This window comes from Ambystoma mexicanum, chromosome 8, assembly GCF_040938575.1.
Source record: "Ambystoma mexicanum isolate Mex_15411 chromosome 8, UKY_AmexF1_1, whole genome shotgun sequence".
Lineage (NCBI taxonomy): Eukaryota > Metazoa > Chordata > Amphibia > Caudata > Ambystomatidae > Ambystoma > Ambystoma mexicanum.
This window is the reverse complement of record NC_090929.1, coordinates 1,654,312,257-1,654,333,191: the sequence shown is the minus strand read 5'-3', so window position 1 is coordinate 1,654,333,191 and position 20,935 is coordinate 1,654,312,257. Positions and strand designations below refer to the sequence as shown.

The 20,935-nt window shown below is 47.7% G+C and overlaps 1 protein-coding gene across 1 annotated transcript; it reads left to right on the top strand.

Annotated features, from left to right (window-relative positions):
* The first annotated feature begins 972 nt into the window (after positions 1-972).
* On the top strand, positions 973-18,570 carry LOC138473283 (prolactin-releasing peptide receptor-like). The gene is made up of 2 exons (XM_069611921.1): positions 973-1,049; positions 8,328-18,570. The coding sequence occupies exon 2, from the start codon at positions 8,335-8,337 to the stop codon at positions 9,397-9,399; it is 1,065 nt and encodes a 354-aa protein (XP_069468022.1). The 5' UTR covers positions 973-1,049; positions 8,328-8,334; the 3' UTR covers positions 9,400-18,570.
* Positions 18,571-20,935: the final 2,365 nt, after the last annotated feature.

Sequence of the window (20,935 nt, the reverse complement as noted above, 5' to 3'; positions counted from 1 at the left end):
TGACGCCTTACTTGCTTACCCATCAGTTGAAGATCTAATTGATGAATACCTCCTTGGTGAAGCTTGACTTGCCAATCAGTTCAATACTTTCTTGAAGACGCCTTACTTGCTTATCCATCAGTTGAAGATCTAATTGATGAATACCTCCTTGGTGAAGCTTGACTTGCCAATCAGTTCAATACTTTCTTGAAGACTCCTTACTTGCTTATCCATCAGTTGAAGATCTAATTGATGAATACCTCCTTGGTGAAGCTTGACTTGCCAATCAGTTCAATACTTTCTTGAAGACTCCTTACTTGCTTATCCATCAGTTGAAGATCTAATTGATGAATACCTCCTTGGTGAAGCTTGACTTGCCAATCAGTTGCACGGGCGGGACCCATAGGAATGTGTAACGCACACAACCTGAATTATGCGCCAGCACTTGGGTGGTGGGCGTTATTGTAAGCCAGGTGAGTGGGTTCCAACGTATTGCTCTTGAAATGTATGTCTAAGATTTCTATAGCCTAACAATAGCTGCCAGGTAATGGGGGAGGCAACAGGAGTGCAATCAGAATGCAAGAAGATAGGACACTTAAGTGGTAGGGGGTAGGCGGGAGGGGGAGCTAGTGATTTGCGTTCAAACGTTGAAAGTCTGAGCTCATTCTACCAGGATTCAAATCCGTGGCCTGCTTAACGATTCCACGTACATGTCTGGAGGAGGCACGCAACCCACCGAGCTATCTTCCTGCTAGGCTTTCGATCTTGCTCAGGCCGCGGGTAACCAATTATGTTTGTCTCCCCGTCTCTGCTTGAGTGTTTTTGTTCTTGGATTGATTGGACTGTGTGTGTGTGTGTGTGTTTTGCGTTCCACGAGATGCGGAGCTGTGAGCTGCCTGGCAGCAGCCAATCGCCTCTCTCGCCCGACCCTGTGACTTGGGAGGAGGGACGTCGGCGCTCTTCCCGGGAAGCGCCAGCACTCCTGGTGCCACAGCGCAGCCCAGACCTCGGCTCCTGGCATGGGGACCAGCCGTGCCCTCCACGTGTGAGACGCCCGCAGCAGGGAGCAGGTGAGTGCTGATGCATGCGTGCTGCTTCCATGCACGGATCCTGCCAACACGGCTGCTTTTCTGGCTCATAGCTGGAGATTGCATTCATTTATTAAAAGTATTGTAGAGCGACAGACCCACTAGGCGGACCTTTCATAAGGCAGCCATGTATAGTTTTCATTAACTGGTAGGATAGCTCAGTGGGTTGAGCAGCAACTGTCGAGACATGGGCAGTAACACTAACCCAGCATTTGAAAGCTGCAATTTTCCGGCTGGCCGGTATATAGGATGAATACTATTAGATGCAAGACAGATTTTTACCACCGATACATTGCAATATGGTATAAATCAGGGAAAACCGAGGCCTGGCAGGAGGGACAGACGCGAGGGCCTGGCCGATTGAGTCATTCATTAGTCTTTCAAGGTTATCGCGCGAGTTCACGGGTTGTGTGTGTGTGAAACCGCTGTGTTTGCTTACCAGGTTTACTATGTGGGGGACGTGCAATAAAAAAAAAAACAAGCATTGGCGATGCCAACAGTTTGGGCTTTTGTGTTGGCATGGGAAAGCCAATTGCCAGGCAGTGCTCTGGTAGTATTGACTACCCATTGATGGTAGCAGGTGGAAAATGGTGTGAGCACCTGGGCATCTAATAGCAGTGCCTGGCAAATGCCTGGTACTTATACACAGGCCAAAACTGTTGGCTTTACCAATGCTGGTTTTCAACAGGACTTCAGTGAACGACAGACATAGTGCTTATAAAAGTGAGTGGCTGAAGGCAGACCTGGTTAAGACATTTTTATTACAACAGTGGCACATGTATTGATCCAAATAAGTCATTAACTTTCAGACAACGGCTTTGAAAAAAAAAAACACTTGCAGGCACTTAGAGTGCAACATTTGATGCTAAGGCTTGATTAAAGCATACTGAAAGAATTCCCACGAGGAGGTGTTTGGGCTGGGAGGAGCATGAAGTGGGTAGGTGTGCGTATAGGCAATGGCATGGCCATGGGCAGTGAATGGGTGACCAAATAACTAAACAACTCCTACAAGAATGCGTCCCTCCTTATATGCCATCTCTCCCCAGCTGTACTCAAATGCCATAGTTTCTGCTGATAGGCGGCGCTAACGCGGCACCTAATAGCCAAAACTAAAACATGTAACCATGGAGATGCTACTGGTGACGATGATGATGATAATAAAAATACTAATAATGAGAAGTATTGTTTTTATTTTTAAAAGTAACATTGTTACTGATATTTGGATATTTATTTTCGAAGATCTGGTTGGTTGACGAGTACTAATACGAAAAAATAATAATGATAATAATAATACCATCATAGTATTGAAACAAAAGATGTATGAAAATCCCTAATAATTACAAGAAGTATCAATTAAGAAGAACATTACTAATAAATAAATACATAACGTCACTTGAATTACAAAACACTCTGTCAGTCTCATTGACCGATGGTTTTTCTTGATATGTGCTATCAAGTTGCTAAGTGACATTAATAGCAATAATATTATAAAAATAATATTTTTAGTAGCATATAATGGTTTAATTGACCTTGTGTAGGACACAATTGCCTAAATATTATTTCGGGAAATGACATTGTTATAGTAGTACTGCTGTTTATTGATTATTTACTGTCCCGTGGACACGAGCAAAGGCACAGCCTTCCTTCTCCGTGCCCAGTAGGGGGCGTACCTACTCTGGCCCTGCCACCTACCAGAGCCCTGTGTACCCCCACAATGAATCCATGCAATATGCCCTGCTGACTGCGTCCACTTTCCCCCACTAAACGGTCTTGAACTCCTCTCCAAGCTCACTCTTCCCTCCAACCGCACGTACAGCAATCCCTTCACTGTAAAGCGCTTCGTGCTGGTCACGCCATGCTTCTAACCACTGTAGACACTCGTGTTTGTATTAGCCAGTTCAATGGTGCCCATTTTGTTGACGTCGGAAAGATGTAGGGCTGAGTTGGCTCAGCCTTGGCTCGAATGTGTCCTGCAGGCTGAACACAGATACAAGGGATGAGAGCTTAACTAACTGAGCTAACTTGCTAATTTAGGAAAAAAGCTTCCATTACTTCCGACTTGGGGTGAGGTCTGCCCCTTTCTGTCTCTTTCCTCGATATTGCCTGACCCTCGCAGTGCGAATGCCCCACCTGGATTTGCAATGAGATTGCTCTGGGGTCCCTGCAAAGACCCTCTCCAAGCGTCATCAATCCCAGAAGCGCGCCGCGTGCCTCAGGGTTGGCTATATGTCTTCACCAGATCCCAGGAAGGGGCAGCTCTGAGGCTAAAGTCCTCTGTCCAGAGGTGGCTTGAGGCTTTGAGGCAGTCTGTGCGGTGGCCCAGGGCCCTGCTGTCAGAGGGGCCCTGCAAGGCAGCAGTGTCTCTGCCTGAACTGCTGTGCAGCTTCCGGGCAGGCAGCTCGCGTGAGGCCGCCTCCAGTGGCTCTCTAGAGAGAGAGACCCGTTCCCAGCGGCGCATCACACGCACCAGGCCCTTTAATGACGGCTTATCACTTTCTTTCTTCAAGCAGCGCATTAAAGCGGGGGCGGTGTTAAGAGATGCAAGAAGGCATCTTCATTCTGAAAGCACCAGTTAGATGCTTAAATCTGCACTCTCCTCCAGGTCAATTACAATGCGTGAAAAGAAACAGTTTTAAATGCATTATTTTCAGATGTTCATATTTAATGCACAAAAAATAGTTTATTTTTCGTAGAGTGTGACTTTTTCATCAAATCATATATGAACCCTTAATTTGGCAAACACTGAAACACAATGAGGTAACCTTTGCACACCTTGCATGTTGTTATGCGTCTAGAAAATACATTTTCAAAACCCAAAGGCCCTTTCTTTCCATTTTGCTGAATTGCACTCTGGTATTAGTAGTCTTGCAGATGGGGGAATAATGCCAAAATTGTACACTTTTTGCTTAACATATTTCTGTAACGATTCATAGATTTGAGTGGGTACCTTACTATGGTATGTTCCCTTTTCCAGTCATCTTTATAAAGCAGAGTATTGTTGAAAGCCAAACATGGAGTGTGAGGGGGAATAATGAGAGGGCAAGTGAGTCCTGAATATTTGCCCAGGATGTGGCAAGAGAGGTTGCAATCCTGGAGACTGGTGCAGTTATCTTCCCTGATTGTGGCCGTGTGTTATTTTTCAGGGAACAAGTAAAGAATACATGTGGGTGGACAGTGCAACTTTTTTTAGAGGGTGACCGCAACCCCGTTTTGTATTTTTGTGATCGGCAAGTTTGCTGAAACATTTGGCTACCAGGATTTCACCCAGGTTGTCATGTTTTCAGTGCAGACGCTTACCCACAAGACGCATAACATGATCATCAATGCACATGCTCATATTGGGGTTGTGCTTTCTAGGGAATATTTCACTACATATTGTTGGGTTACAAAGGTGAGCACCTTTTATAATTGGCCAGCGTATTTAATGAGAAATGTCCTCTCTCAGGTTATTTTCCAGGTCTGATTACTATTTTTGAAAGGCCAATGCTCTTTTGTCTGGTGCACTTTCTTCTAAGGGGAGAGGTCAAGTGAATTACATTTGTATCTTTCACTTTAAGATATGTTCACTTACTGTGCCCATATTCTTGGGTGCCAGCTTTTGATTTTCACTATGGGGGGCACATTTTCCCACACCGAGTGAAGCACGGGAGCCATTCTCACTCCCATGTCAAAACACCACATTTTGCAGCACGCTTATTTATTTATTTTTACATTTGTACATCAGTGCGCTGTTGCCGCCCGAATAGTAAAGAAGACAGATGATTTACAGGAAGGTTTAAACGTATCACATCTCTGCAACAGTCTCCCAACCTGCACATTTGCCTTTTCAACTTTCTGCTATAGGATCCCCTGCTATTCTACACCCGGCAAACAGTTTTGGCCTCCCGCTCCCTCCAATCAAGGCTTGGGTGGTACATTATTGAGGCTACCTTCTCATTTTGTGGTGAGCAACACTTGATGAACGTAGTAATTGCTAGTATTACCTGTAGCTTCTGAAATAAAAGCATATTGCTAATTTAATCAAAATGTCGAAATATACGCACAATAAAAATAAAACACAATTGTGACACTTCTGCAAAAACAGCAGTTGGTTTCAGTTTGCAAAACACAATCACCATATTTTTCAAATGCCTTCCACAGATAGTGTTTGTAAACCAGTTTCAAAAGACCAATTTGTCAGCAGTATTTCTATTAATTACATCTGGGAAGAAATTCCCGCAACGTTGATCACATTACACCTTATCTGCCAAAATTAGTAGTCTGTACAAGGTATTCAGCAGGCTGCTACTTCAAAGAAATGCCTCACTCCTGATATCGCCACACAGATAATTGATAATATTGGCAATTCATATACTGGACGTCCCAGTGTATTTGGCTACTACCTTACTCATGGCAACATCATTTAACTTTAGTGGACAATGGTTCCTAGGTATGATGTCCTATGAGATTGGAAGGACCTTGTGTGTAATTCAACACATAACATTTCTAAGAATTCAATTTTTATGTTGTAACAATACATTTCAGTTTATCAAATGTTTCTTATATCAATTGTTCTTGACGACTGTAGTGTAACTCAAAAAACTTTCTTTATTTTCAGAGACACATATGGGCCATAACTCGTCCAATGCTTTTCGGTCTTTAAACCTTCATCAGGGACTCAATTCTACAAAAGTACACTAATAAGATCATGTTTGCTACTTTCTGTTTTTTAAAAGAAAGATTGGTAGAACTGAATAGTAACTACATTTCAGTACTTTTTCATAAACATTTCAAAGTTTTTTTTACCTGACCGGTGTGTCATGGTATAAAGAGAGGGGTCGGGGTGGAGAAAATTCTGTTCTCTTTGTCTTTGTGAGTTCTAGTAAGCGTGCAGCTTACTTGGTGGGGTTCCTCAATTATGGTTCTGTAATGGTGGTAAGAATGTGTTTTTCACAACATGTTTTCTTTCTTCTGAACATCGTTATGCAAAATTTAATGAAAAGTAGAGGTTCATGAAGGAAGATTCCCTACCTGTTCTTGTCAATGGAGTGTTCTCTCTTGCAAATGATGACCTGAAACAAGGTCATTTGGCCAATAAATGAGGCGAACCTCATCTAGTGGGTTCTTAAGAGCAATGTTTTCAGTCTATTCATGTCATGCTTACCACCTTGTCTTTGAACCGCCATCTTGCATCAGGGGGGTCGCTTGGGCAACCTGATCCTCTGTGTCAGTATGGCTTTTACAGTTGTGAAAATGGCGTCGGCAACAGCAACACGATGATGTCATCGGCATGATGACATGAGTGTGTGTCAGCAGCCATTTTGGATTTCCGAAAAAAAATAATTGTACGTTCAATATGGTTAATGCAAATTGCCTTGCCATTCGACTCTGGGTGCAAATGATAATTTTGCAGTGTTGTGAACTTTGCATTACATTGAATTGAACATAATTAATACTTCCATTTACATTTCATACAGGATACGATGAATTGTTGCAAATAGTCTATCATTGAAAACGTATGCTACAGGTTTACATCCCATGATACATTTTTATGCTGCCTTATCTCTTCAATGATGTGTTAGGACATAACTTTCAGGTTATAAGTTGTTCTCCTCTTCTGTACTTTTGTAGAATTGAGTCCCTGATGAAGGTTTAAAGACCAAAATGCATTGGGCGAGTTATGACCCATATGTGTCTCTGAAAATAAAGAACATTTTTTGTGTTACACTACAGTCGTCAAGCTCAATTGACATAAGGATCATTTGGTGAACTGACATTTATTGTTACAACATAAAAACAGAATTATTAGAAATGCTATGTGTTCAATTACAGACAAAGTCTTCCAAACTCCTAGGACATCAAACCTAGGGTCCATGTGTCCACTAGAATTACTGTACCTCACTGTCCATATGAGGTTTGTTGGCAATAGAATCACAGACCTACCTTAAATTATTTAAAAGAAGAATGAATAGATATTGGATAATGTGGTGCCCACTCACATAACCATCCCATGATACCTTTGCGTACTAAAGATTAATTCTGTGACATCACTAATGTCACTATGTATGCAAATTAGGCAGGTCCAAACATCTTTTGCTCTTAGGGCCTATGGCCGTCCCTGCCTCTGTCTAACCAGGTGCCAGCAGTCAGCTTCATGCACCAGTAGATCCAGACATGTCCCCCATGTAACCTCCACCTGTGCCTCCATCTCAGCATGTGATTTTATATATCTAGAAAACATTTCTTCTAGAACAATGTCAGTTCTCTACCTTTCCTGCACTGCCTACCAGCACTTTTCCCAAATATTCTAGGACTGGAGTTAGATTAGTAAATAAGACCAATTCTAGAATATGGCAAGAAACCTGTTTGGGGTCTGAGAGACTTGAAGAGGGTTCAATGAAGGTCCACAGAGGCTTGAAAACCACCTATCTCCGACAGCCCCTCCCAAATAGTTGGCTCCGCCTTTGCAGTATGACCCCCTTGACTGTTCTCCATCCTGAAAAACCACCCACTCTCCTTTGTCCCTTCACCCTTCCCACCAGTCTGTAAGCACTCTGAAACAGGTATTAAGCGAAATTAGTACTATATAGAACCTACATTTAGTAATCACAATAATCATTTGACCAGTGCCTGTTTGACTGACCTCATAATGACGAAAGCTGGAGCGAAGCGCCTGACATTCTAACCTGGTTCTTGTGGGTTAGCCAGACATCTCTGCATCAGATGCATGAACCCACTGAACTAACTAACCAGTAAACAATAAGAAAATGCCATTTAATAATCAATTATGATTTTATCTATTTATTTAGAAGTTTTACATAGCACCAGATTGCACCAGATAGCACCAGATTGTAGTGAAACAATTGCTCCATGATGATTTGCAAGTACTATGTCAATAAAGCTGCTTATTGACCTTTAATCCGCTAATGGGCCTGAGTTGCAGGCCAAGGCGCATAAGGAGGGAAAGAGACAATGAGTAGCGTTATTGACTTGCTCCAAGGTCAATAATGTTGTTAGCACATTGATTGTCCAGGGTTGCTGCTTTTCTCTCCTCATGTCCTCCCTATGTCTCACTCTCTTCAGTATTTGAACCTGTAGTCATTGGCAATGCTTTGATTGATCTGTACTCTGAAAGAGAGTGAAAAGGAAAATATCAGTTGTTATGGCCCGCATTCTGGGGAATCTGATTGGCTGCCATGCTCACACCATTTCAGGAATCTGATTGGCTATTCTTCTCACAACATTACACGAATGTGCTAATGGAATGCATTTCTTCCTCAGGTTATACATGGATGACGTGGAGTGCGAGGAAGGGTCTGGCCACCTCCTCAGGGCGACCCAGGGCCCCTCAGCCCTGCGACCATCACCAGGGAATGAGACGTCCGCCGCTTTCGAGGGGCTGCAGCTGGTCCAGCAGTTGAAGGCCCTCATCATTCTCCTCTACGCCGCTGTGGTCATTGTTGGATTGGCCGGCAACTGCCTATTGGTCTGCGTCATCGTGCGTGTCAAGAAGATGCACAACGTCACCAACTTCCTGATCGGCAATCTGGCTTTTTCGGACCTACTTATGTGTGCCACCTGCATCCCGCTGACCCTGGCCTACATCCTAGAGCCTCGTGGCTGGCTCTACGGTAGCACGGCCTGCTACCTGGTGCTCTTCCTGCAGCCGGTTACCGTCTCTGTCTCCATATTCACCCTGACCACCATTGCCGTGGATCGCTACATCGTCATCGTCCACCCGCTTCGACGCCGCATCTCCCTGAAGCTGAGCGCCTACGTCATGCTCTTCATCTGGATTATCTCCTGCTGCCTGGCCCTGCCCGCCACGGCCCACACTTACTACATCGAGCTGAAAGAGCAAGGGGTGTCTTTATGTGAGGAGTTCTGGGGTGCTCAAGAACCCCAGCGGCAGACATACGCCTTCAGCCTGCTCACACTTACCTACTGTGCCCCCTTGTTGGTCATCTTGCTCTCCTACACCAAGATATCCCTCAAGCTGAAGAACCGGGTCATGCCCGGCAGCGTCACCGAAAGCCAGGCCGAATGGGACAAGGCCCGGCGCAAGCGGACCTTCGGCCTGCTGGTCACTGTGGGCCTGGTGTTCGGGGTCTGCTGGTTGCCTCTGCATGTTTTCAATACTCTCAGGGATATCAACATACACTTGATAGACAAGTACTACTTCAACCTGGTGCAGCTGCTCTGCCACTGGTTCGCCATGAGCTCGGCCTGCTACAACCCCTTCATCTACGCCTGGCTCCACGACAGCTTCCGGGAGGAGCTGAAGAAGATGGCGGTCTGGCACCGCAAGGTGGCGCCCTACACGCAGAGCGTCACGCTCAGCGTGGTTATCTGACGCCAGTGAGATCTTGCACGCTGACTGCTCATTCTCATAGGCCAGTGAGGATTGCGGCACTGAATGCTCACACTTTGAGGGTTCTCTCGTATCTGCTGGGGGAAACGGACACGCTCGCAGCTCACTGGTATGAGTTAACGAAGACTGCCCATCTATTGACTCACTGTTACGAAGTAGCAAGGGATTTCCAAATGGCTGCTCAGGCTAATGAGGCATAGAGGAGTGCTCATGATAACTCTTACGAGGTGGCAAGGGTTTGCCCACTGACTACTCACTCGCATGTGCTAGTAAACACTACTCCACTGGATGAGCACGCTGATGAGGATGTGAGGACTGCCCCGCTGAATGCTCCCTCGTATGCCCCAGTGATGACTGTCCCGTTCACTGCTCACTTCTATGCCCCAGTGATGACTGCCCAGCTAACTGCTCCTGCTTATGCACCAGTGAGGACTGCCCCGTGGACTGCTCCCTCTTATGCACCATTGAGGACTGCCTTACTGACTGCTCGCTCTTATGCACCAGTGCAGACTGCCCAGCTGACTGCTCGCTCCCATGTGCCAGAGAGAACTCCCCTGCTGACTGCTCCCTCTTATGCCGCCGTGAGGACTACCCAGCTGACTGCTCACTCCTATGCACCAGTGAGGACTACCCTGCTGACTGCTCCCTCTTATGTACCAGTGAAGACTACCCTGCTGACTGCTTCTTCTTATGGCTCAGTTATGACTGCCCAGCTGACTGTTCCCTCCTATGCACCAGTGATGACTGCCCCGCTGAATGCTCCCTCGTATGCCCCAGTGATGACTGTCCCGTCAACTGCTCGCTTCTATGCCCCAGTGATGACTGCCCAGCTAACTGCTCCTGCTTATGCACCAGTGAGGACTGCCCCGTGGACTGCTCCCTCTTATGCACCATTGAGGACTGCCTTACTGACTGCTCGCTCTTATGCGCCAGTGCAGACTGCCCAGCTGACTGCTCGCTCCCATGTGCCAGAGAGAACTCCCCTGCTGACTGCTCCCTCTATGTACCAGTGAAGACTACCCTGCGGACTGCTTCTTCTTATGGCCCAGTTATGACTGCCCAGCTGACTGTTCCCTCCTATGCACCAGTGATGACTGCCCAGCTGACTGATCCCTCTTATGCAGTAGTGAGGACTGCCCAGCTGAATGCTCGCTTCTATGTACCAGTGAGGACTGCCGAGCTGACTACTCACTCTCATGTGCTAGTGAGGACTGCCCAGCTAACTGCTCCCGCTTATGCACCAGTGAGGACTACCCCGTGGACTGCTCCCTCTTATGCACCAGTGAGGACTGCCTTACTGACTGCTCGCTCTTATGCACCAGTGCAGACTGGCCAGCTGACTGACTGTTCGCTTTTATGCACCAGTGCAGACTGGCCAGCTGACTGCTCACTCTCATGTACCAGTAAGGACTGCAGTGCAGACTGCTCCCACTTATGTACCAGTGAGTACTGCCCTTCTTACTTCTTATTCTATTGTACCAGTGAGGATTTCCCAGCTGACTGCCAATTCTTAAGCGGCAGTGAGGACTGCCTGCTGACTGCCCCCTCTTATGCCCCAGTGAGGACTGCCCAGATGACTGCTCCCACCCATGTACCAGTGAGGACTGGCTTACTGACTGCTCACTCGCATGAACCAGTGAGGACTGCCCTGCTGACGGCTGACTGTTATGAAAAAGTGATAACTGCCCAGTTGACTGCTCCCTTCTATGCCCCAGTGAGGACTGCCCAGCTGACTACTGCCTATTATGTACCAGTGAGGACTGCCCAGCTGACTGCTCCCTCTTATGTACCAGTGAGACTGCCCTGCTGACTGCTTCCTCTTATGTACCAGTGAGACTGCCCTGCCGACTGCTCCCTCTTATGTACCAGTGAGACTGCCCAGCAGACTGCTCCCTCTTATGCACTAGTGAGGACTGCCCAGCTGACTGCTCCCTCTTATGTACCAGTGAGGACTGCCCAGCTGACTACTGCCTATTATGTACCAGTGAGGACTACCCAGCTGACTGCTCCCTCTTATGTACCAGTGAGACTGCCCTGCCGACTGCTCCCTCTTATGTACCAGTGAGGAATGCCCAGCTGACTACTGCATATTATGTACCAGTGAGGACTGCCCAGCTGACTGCTCCCTCTTATGTAACAGTGAGACTGCCCTGCCGACTTCTCCCTCTTATGTACCAGTGAGACTGCCCAGCAGACTGCTCCCTCTTATGCACTAGTGAGGACTGCCCAGCTGACTGCTCCCTCTTATGTACCAGAGAGGACTGCCCATCAGACTGCTCCCTCTTATGTACCAGTGAGGACTGCCCAGTTGACTGTGTGATCTTATGCACCACTGAGGACTGCCTGTAAAGATGGATTTCTGAACTCTGACCTGGTGGGCAGAGGTTCAGAAGGACAGCCTAGTTTCTTTGAACCGGGTTACCTTCTGGACAAGCCAGACCAATCACGGTAGCATTGGCGGCAGTAAAGACTAGGTCTCAGGAGGGGTGAGGGTGATCAAAAGCACACAATGAGCACACTCAGTAAACAAAACCACAAATTACTCTGTCAGGTGAATATCGAAAATATATATCCATTTATTAAAGGCCTTTTAAGTGAAACACAAAGTAATTCTTCAGCGATCATAACAGAACCAACTCAACACTAATCTAACAAACATATATACAGTCACCAATGGATATTACACAGTACAGATCCACAACCTGCAAAGAAAGGGGTCACACAGTGTGAATATCTTATAGGCAGTCCTTCACAATTCAAACCCTAGCTAAGAGGCGTTCAGTCCCTAAAATCAGTGGAGCCTTGATCTCAAAATTATATTCGGTGCTGATGCATGCGGTTGTGCAGTTAAGTCAAAACGTGGTCTCTTCAGGGGGCTGTAGCGACTCAGGAAGGTGGGTGAGGCAGTGAAGAATACATTCCCATATATTCAAGCAGGGTCTCCCCAAGAGGGCAGGGATCCATGAGTTGGGAATAGCTCGGTAGCACAGTCTACCTTGATAAAGAAGAGTGGCCCTCAGGGGACACTTGTGCATAAAAATGGATTTATGCATCAGGGCCACCGGTAAGGGTTGCAAGTACTCTCCAACCCTGGGTGCACTTCAGCAGTCGAGTCCACTTTGGTTGCAGGTTAAAATCCTGCAGTTGCGCGGCTCTGCGGCTTTCAGGGGCTGTGTTCCAGGAATGATTTTGTGGTGGGACAGTGGTGACTTTGCCACTCCTGGTGAAGGGATCAGGCCAGTTCTGCTGCAATGAGTCTCATGGCACAGGGTGGAACAGCAGTAAGCCACCCACATAGTTTGTCAACACAGCTGGGCGACACGGTGACCGTGTATGCTCGGGTTCAGGCGTACTCTCCTTTTTCCAGTCCTAGGAATGCTAGGTGTACAAAACTCAGTGGGAGTGTGCCTTATACCCAGAGCGTACATTCTCCAAAGGCTCAAGTCAAAAATCTAGATGGTGACGTTTGCACGGCAAAGGTCCTGTGCGCGCTGGTCAGTTCACTGGGTGGTTCTGGAACACTTCCGAAAAGGCTCGCTTGCAGGTTAAGTTAGAGGTGCCGGGAATAGTTGGCCCCACTTTTCCAATGGGTAAAAGCACCCTTGCATTCCTTCTAGGTTTGATCAGAAACAGGGTGTCTGACGGGACAAAAGTGGGCTAAGGGTGACAAACCTTGCAGCAGGCCACCAGCGGTTCCACGGATCTGCTTCATGGATTCAGGACACTTGGCTCCTTTACTAAGTTTGGTGTGATCTCAGAGGATCGATCTGGAATAAGTGTAAGGTGCCTTCTCTTATCTAAAATCCCCTTTGTGCCAAAACAAAGAGAAACCAATAGGATATCTGCTCACATTCAGCCATCCCAGACGTGGGCCAATCATGGACCACAGTGGTCCCAGTCATCCTAGCACACCAGACATCCTGGCACCCAGGATGTGTATTGGAACTAGACGGCTCCAGCCCACATCCTGGGCGCACACACAAGGCAGGTAGAAGCCTTTGAAAGCTTCGGTTTGCACCTGGGTCTGCATGACCAAATAAGGAATGTACCGGGTCTGCTCGAACTAGGGAAGTCAAAGGGGCAAAATGTCCAAAGGACAGAACAAAGGACCTTGTGGCATGGCCATTTTTAGTACTGACCACTGTCCTGTGCAAACGTGGTAAACGCCGTTCCGACCATTGAAAAGAGTTAAAAACACATCAGAAGTAACAGCTGCCACCAGCTCTGTCCAAGGCACACTTGTACATTTACCAACAATCATTTGAGGATTTCTAGGGCCTTACAAATAAAAAGGGGACCCCAGGGCACTGTGCTGTAAGGTACATTGTGCACTGATAAAATGTTGCTAAAGAATTGCAACAAAGTGAAAGTCTAAGGGAAACAAAGTCTCCCAGTACTGACTGTCTTACGGGCATGCCAGTTTCCCCATAACAAAATGAGCAAAAGCCCAGCTGAGTACAGCACAAGGCTGGGCTCCACTGGTAAAAGTTAGGCTAGGATGGTCAGACAACAGTAAAATGTTGGGGGGTACATAACTGGAGGGAGAATTACCAATAATTGGAAATCTTTCCTAAAACTCGCTCCTCCCAGACCAAGTACAGGGGGAATTAATCCACTCCTGAATGAGTCTCATGTTCAGGTCGGTTAAACATTCTGGAAACCCATCAGCATTGCTATGTTGGACACCTGGTCTATGTTCAATGGTGAAATCAAACCCTTGCAGGCTTATGGACCACCTGAGCAATTTAGGATTCTCTCCCTTCATGTTCACGAGCCACTTTAAGGGCTTATGGTCAGCTTTCACACTGAAGTGGCTCCCATAGAGGTAGGGCCTCAGCTTCCTTAGGGCCCACACAACAGAGAAACATTCTTTCTCTACTGTGGACCACCTAAGCTCTCTGTCCTTAAGCTGGGGACTTATGAATCCAATTGGGTGTTCCTTGCCTTTCTCATATACCTGTGATATTACAGCAACTATCCCAGTGTCAGAGGCATCTGTCTGCACAATAAAACGTCTTTTGTAATCAGGGGCCCTGAGAATAGGGGCCCGGCACAAGGAATCTTTTAAGCCAATGAAAGCCTTCCCACACTCCTCGGACCAAGAGACCTTTTTGGGTTTCTTAGGAGTAGTGAGAGCAGTCACAGGGGAAGCTATGGTACCATAGTCTGCCATGAAGTTTCTGCAATACCCAGTGAGACCTAAAAAGGCTCTCACCTTGGTTTGTGTAGTGGGGTTAGGCCAGTCTTGTATTCCTTGTTCCTTACTGGGTAGCGGCTGTATCCTCCCTCCACCTACTTCATGCCCAAGGTAGACCACTGAACGGTGACCAATTTGGCACTTGCTGGCTTTTATGGTCAAGTGGGTCTTCTGAAGAGCCTGCAACACAATTCCAAGGTGTTTCACATGACCCTCCCAGGTGAGGCTGGAAATTGATTTATCATCCCGATATGCAAGACAGAATTCATCCAACCCATTGAGGACATGATTCACAAGCCTCTGGAAAGTGGCAGGTGCATTCTTCAATCCAAATGTCATTACCCTGAATTGGTAAAGGACTTCTGGGGTTGAGAAGGCAGTCTTCTCCTTGGCATGTTCTGCTAGGGCTATTTTCCAATACCCTTAAGTGAGGCCAAATGTGCTAGGGTACTTGGAGGCTCGCAAGGTATCCAACAGCTCATTAGTTCTAGGCAAGGGGTGTGCATCTGTCTTGGTGACAGCATTCAGAGCCCTGTAATCCACACAGAACTTCAACTCAGAGGAACCTGCTTTTGGAACCAGAACCACGGGACTGGAGCAAGGGCTACTGGGGTGTTCAATCACCCCAAGATCTAGAATCTTGTTGACCTCTGTCTTGATCTAAGATCTCACCTTATCTGACATCCTGTATCCCCTACCTTTGGTAGGTACACTATCTCCTGTGTTAATATCATGTTTGCACCACGGTGTCAAACCAGGAGATAAGGAAAACAGGGGAGAATTGCCTCAGCAAACATCTCACCACATCTTGCTGAACAGAAGTCAAGTGGGGGCCACTTTGACACCCTCAATGGAGCTTTCTGAATGAATGCTCTGGAACAGATCAGGAAGAGCTTTTGACTCTTCCTTCCCAACGTCTAATGCCAACAGCAGTGCAGCTATTTCAACCCTAGGAATGAAAGCTTTCAGTCTATTCACATGGAACACCTTTGGAGACTGACCAGCCCTTCCAATGTCCACTAAATAGTTTACCTCACCTGAGGGCTCCACCACTGAGTAAGGCCCTGACCATTTATCCTGTAAAGCTCTAGGCCTTATAGGGTTCATGGTCAGGACTTTCTGGCCTGGTGTAAAGTTGATAAGGGAAGCCTTCTGGTCATACCAGTGTTTCTCCAGAGCTTGCCCAGCTTTCAACGTCTCACTAACCTGACCCTTCTGGAGAACCCTTCTCTTCCTTAGACCTAGCACATAGTCCACTACATTGGTAGTGATAGGGGGAATTGGCAATTCACACCCCTTCTTGACTATAGCCAAGGGTCCCCTTACAGGGTGACCAAAAAGAAGCTTAAAGGGGTTGAAGCAAACCCCCTCTTGAGGATACTCTCTCCAGGCAAACAATAAGTATGGAACAAGGAGATCCCATTTTCACCCCTGGGGCTCTTCCAGAGGCCCAATCATCCTTCTGAGGATTCTATTGAACCTCTTAGCTAAGCCATTGGTTTGAAGGTGATATGCTGAGGAACACTTGTAAGTAACCCCATATTCCTTCCACGTGGCGTTCATGTACTTGGACATAAAGTTGCTTCCCTTATCAGACACAACTTGTTTAGGGAAGCCAATCCTAGTGAATATGCCAAGCGTAGCTTTTGCAGCTGACTTGGCAGTTACAGTTTTTAATGGGATAGACTCAGGGTACCTGGTGACATGGCTGACCAGGACCAGGATAAACTTATTGCCTGAGGATGTCAGAGGGTCAAGAGGACCAACAATGTCAATCCCTACCCTTTCAAATTGTACCTCCACAACTGGGAGTGGTACCAATGGAGTTTAGATTGCTGTGCCATTTTTTCCAGATAACTGGCAGGTGGCACAAACCCTGCAGTGACTTTCTACCTGTGACCCCAATCTTGGGCCAGTAGATGTGCATGGTAACCTGTGCTTGGTTCTCTTGATGTCAAGGTTATCAGCAAGGGGGACTTCATGCATGAACTGCGAGAGGAAGAGTACCAAAATAAAGGGGAACCATAAACCTCCTATGGTCTTCCTCTGTAGACTCTGTGGGCTCACTGTAGATGAGCCCACCTTCCCAATAAATCATGTGCTTCCCAGAAGGTTCACCCTCAAGCTTGGAGCAGGCGTGTCTCCTTAATTGAATTGATATTTCATTTCTATTGCGCTCGTACACAGGTGTTTCCTTAGGCCTTCCAAGGATGGGCACTCACGTTGGCCCTTACCAAACTCAACCCTATCAGGACCAACTTCTACCAATAAACTTTGGAGTTCAGGATGGTCATGTATATTAAGAATTTCAGGCAACACTTCTTCCTCTTCAGGTTGAAGTGTTTGGCCAACTCCCTCCATCTCAGTGGTAGGTGAGTTGGGGAATGTTTTCTTCCCCTCTCTTGTCTTTTTTGACTCCTTTAGCCTTGGGTTTCCCCTTTGGCTTGGGATTGGCTTTGGTCTTGGCCATTGCAGCCCTTGTTTGTGACCTTGTGCATGGTCTCTCTGCTGTCTCACCCACAAGACCTAAGTCTCTGAGATAATTCCCCAGCAGGACCATACCTGGGACTTGCCTCTGAATGCTCACTGGCATCCTGACCATTGTACCATTTATAGTAAGATTGACAGGCATTATGGGGAACTTGAGAGGGGGGGGGAAGCTTCTCTGGGTTTACCAAAATGGAATCCACCACAGTTCCGCTGGCCCCACTATCCCTAAGGGCAGGAGTATCTACTCCATTGATTAGCACACTGTCCTTAAAGGGTATCCAGTCATTCCCTCGAATACAAATGCATTTTTTTGTAGGTAAAGTTTTTTTTTATTAAAATGGGCTTTAAGGAGTAAAAAGACAGGGGTTGAGGGGTGACCCCCCATTAAAGAAAATGAAAAATAAAATGCATTTTTTCAATGCATTTTTTTTTAGGCTTTTGCATTTGATGCTTTGCATGTCAAGGCTATCACTAGGAACCCCTTAAAGTAGTGCTTGATATTGTCTAGAATGCTAGCATAGGCCTCTGAGACTTTAGGCTCTGAGGAACCCAGGGATACTAGGACTACCTCAGATTCTATTCCACTGGGGAAGGAGTCTGATGAGAAGGATGCCCCTGTGATATCTTCCTCCTCATAGGAGGGGCAGGCCAGACTCACAGAGGGGACCCCCAAGGTTTTGACCTTACATCTGGGGTCCCCGTTCAGATGATCATTTGCTCCACAAGCCACACAATATAAATGGGTCTTCGGACATAGGGAGGCTTACTGTAACCAGAGTTCTGTCTGGGAGTATAACTCCCACTACCCTGAACATTCTCTTGTCACATACCCTTGTTTTTCTTTTTGTGGCTATTTTGGGAGGATGTTTCATCAGATCCCCCACCCTTCGTATCTTTGTTCTTTTTCCCCTCCTCCTGCTTACCATTAGTAGGCTTGTCTTTATGGGGCACTCTGTGTGACACCCACACATCTGCTGCAATAGCCAGCTTCTTAGGATCCATCTCCTTTGAATCATCCAAGTGCTGCATAAACTCAGGGGAACACGATGGAAACATGTGTTCAAGCATGACTAAACATATCATACCCTCAAAGGTGGTGACCTTATAGCCTTCAACCCAGCTAGTCAAGTTTTTCAAGGAATCAGTAACACAGGACACCCAAGTGTTACCTTCTTTCTTTTTGTACTCTCTAAATCTCTTTATGTATTGAGCAGGCATCTTCCCAGACTTTAAGATGAGAGTTTGCTTCAAATATGAAAAATCTACTCTCTCAATCTTAGACATTTCAATAATGGCACTGCAGCCAGAATGGGGTAGTCAACTGAGCAGCCATGATATGATATGATATGGCATTTATAACGCGCCTATACACAAGTGTTTCAAGGCGCGACAAGGCAAGGGTGGGGGAACAGAGGGAAGATAGAGACAACGATCTCACTAGGCCAGGTGACATTGAGATCGCGCAAGTGCAGGGGAGGGGGAAGGGGAAAGGTGCGGGGGAAAGGGAGGAGGGGGCAGTGCAGTACATAGGATAACAGTAAAATAAATAAAGACAATGGCCCTCATTACGACCCTTGCGGAAATCGACTGACCGGAGCGCCACAGCGCAAATAGCGTTTCCGCCATTGCACGAAGGAGCAAAGTGCGGCCCATTCCGACCCATCGGGCACGAGCACCACGGCATGGCGGAAGTGCAAAGTCCGCGATGGCGGAAAAGACCCCAAAACGGCCCACACCGCCGCCGTACGGCGCCCCAGGTGCAATACCGCCACCCCTCTTAGCGGTCACCGCAGTGTGCGCCTACCGGAAAGTACGGTGGCCGGAAATATACGGAAACGGAAGTTAAAACACGGGCCCGGAACGGGAAACATCCCGGCGTACACCTATAAATACACTAAAACCACACAACCACTAAAAACACTACCCTGAGACACACCCCACCCCGTCAACCACCCTAGCGAAACCAAGAAAAATGGGAAAAGCAGCGAAGAAAGCGTGCGACCGCAAGCGGCAGGTCCACTTCTCCCGTGAGGAACTCACCGTGCTAACAGAGACCCTCCAGGAGAATGCTGCCGTGGTCTTCTCCACGCAAATGACCAGGACGGCACTTGCAAACAAGAAGGCCATATGGGCTCTGGTTGCACAGCGGGTAAGTGCGGTGGGGACCGCACCCCGCACCCCACAGCAATGCCGCAAGCGATGGGACGACCTGCGGATACGCGTCCGCAGCATACTCTCTGCCAACCGCAACATTGCCACAGCCACCGGGGGAGGTCCTGAATCACCCATCAAGTTGACCCCCTGGGAAGAAATATGTGCCTCCACCATCGGAATGGAGAGCATTGAGGGAGTCGGAGGGATGGAGAAAGGAGTGCAGACATCCGAAGATTCAGGTAGGTGGGCCAGATAAAACAATCCACACAGTCCATCCATGTGAAGTACCATGCGTCCACATAGTGCAACAGAAACACATGTCCAGGAGAACGTCCACACACATCGGCCTGATAGCGCACGTTAAAAACCACAATAAATACATAAATAATTAAAAACCCCTAAAACACGCACTACACGTGCAGCAGGCACACCCTAACTGCAGGCTGCCAAACAACTGCACCCTCACTCCACACACAAATGAAAGCACCTCCAAGGCCCCGACCCAAATCACCCTCAGGTACCACCCCAAAGCATGTGATACTATGCCATTCCAATTCCCACAGACCCATCAATGACCCTCGCTCTCCTTTACTCCACCACAGGGTCCGATCCAAACGACGAGCAACAGGACACCCCTACCAGCACACCTGCAAAGAGGGCCAAGACCAACGGCCAGAGACCCTCCACCTCAGCTGCACGCATCAAGACACGGCAGCAGCACAAATCAGGTGGCAGCACACAGGAGGGAACATTAACAGGCACCCCAGCAGCCAGCATGCCCACAACACCACCACCACAGGTCCCCCCAATGGATGCCACAGAAGGCACTGCCTCTGGTGGCAGCAGCACCATAGGTGACACCCCATTGATGGCAGCATGCTCGGACACAGAAAACGGGGATGCCGAAGTCAGATCCATCCATGACCTGTCCCAATCCCCCTGTCTGTCCCATCCCGTACAACATGAGGATACCACGCAGGGGCACCCACAAGACGACGACTGGCCATCCCCCCCAAGCCCTGTGGGAAGGCAACATGAGGTCAACAGCCCCTCTGCGACACCCCCGCAAATGGCCATGGCCCAGCAGAGGCAACAGTCCCTCGACCAGTTGATCGAACAACAGCAGCAACTGGCCAAACTCCTCGAGGACCATGCCGTTGAATGTGGGGGCACCAAGGCAGACATAGAAACATCAACTGAGACACTTAGGGCAGAAATGGAGAGAGGCACAGAGACGCTAAGGTCACAAATTGAGAGAAGCACCGAGAGCCTGAGGGGGGAACTGCATGCGACGTCCAAAGACGTATGTGCCGAACTTGCCGCAGTGCGCCGTGTGCTCACTGAGCTCTCGCAAACCCTTAGGGACATGCATGGACGTGAGCAGGCAGACACATCATCCGTTGCAAGTTCCGTCCAGGGCAGCCCCCAACGTAGATCTGGGAGGACCCGGTGCTCCACAGGCAGGGGTGCCCCTGATACCCGCAGAGGGGGCATGCAATAGCGACAGCCCACTGACAATGAGCATCTTTGAACACTGGTGTTCGGGGGGGAGGTAGGAGGGTGGAGGGGGTGTGTTGGGCTCACTTGGGTGGCGGGTCGATAGGGTGTACAACATGATATCACATATGCCATAAACAGTGCACGATCAACCAATGAGATGTGTGGACATTGATCTTT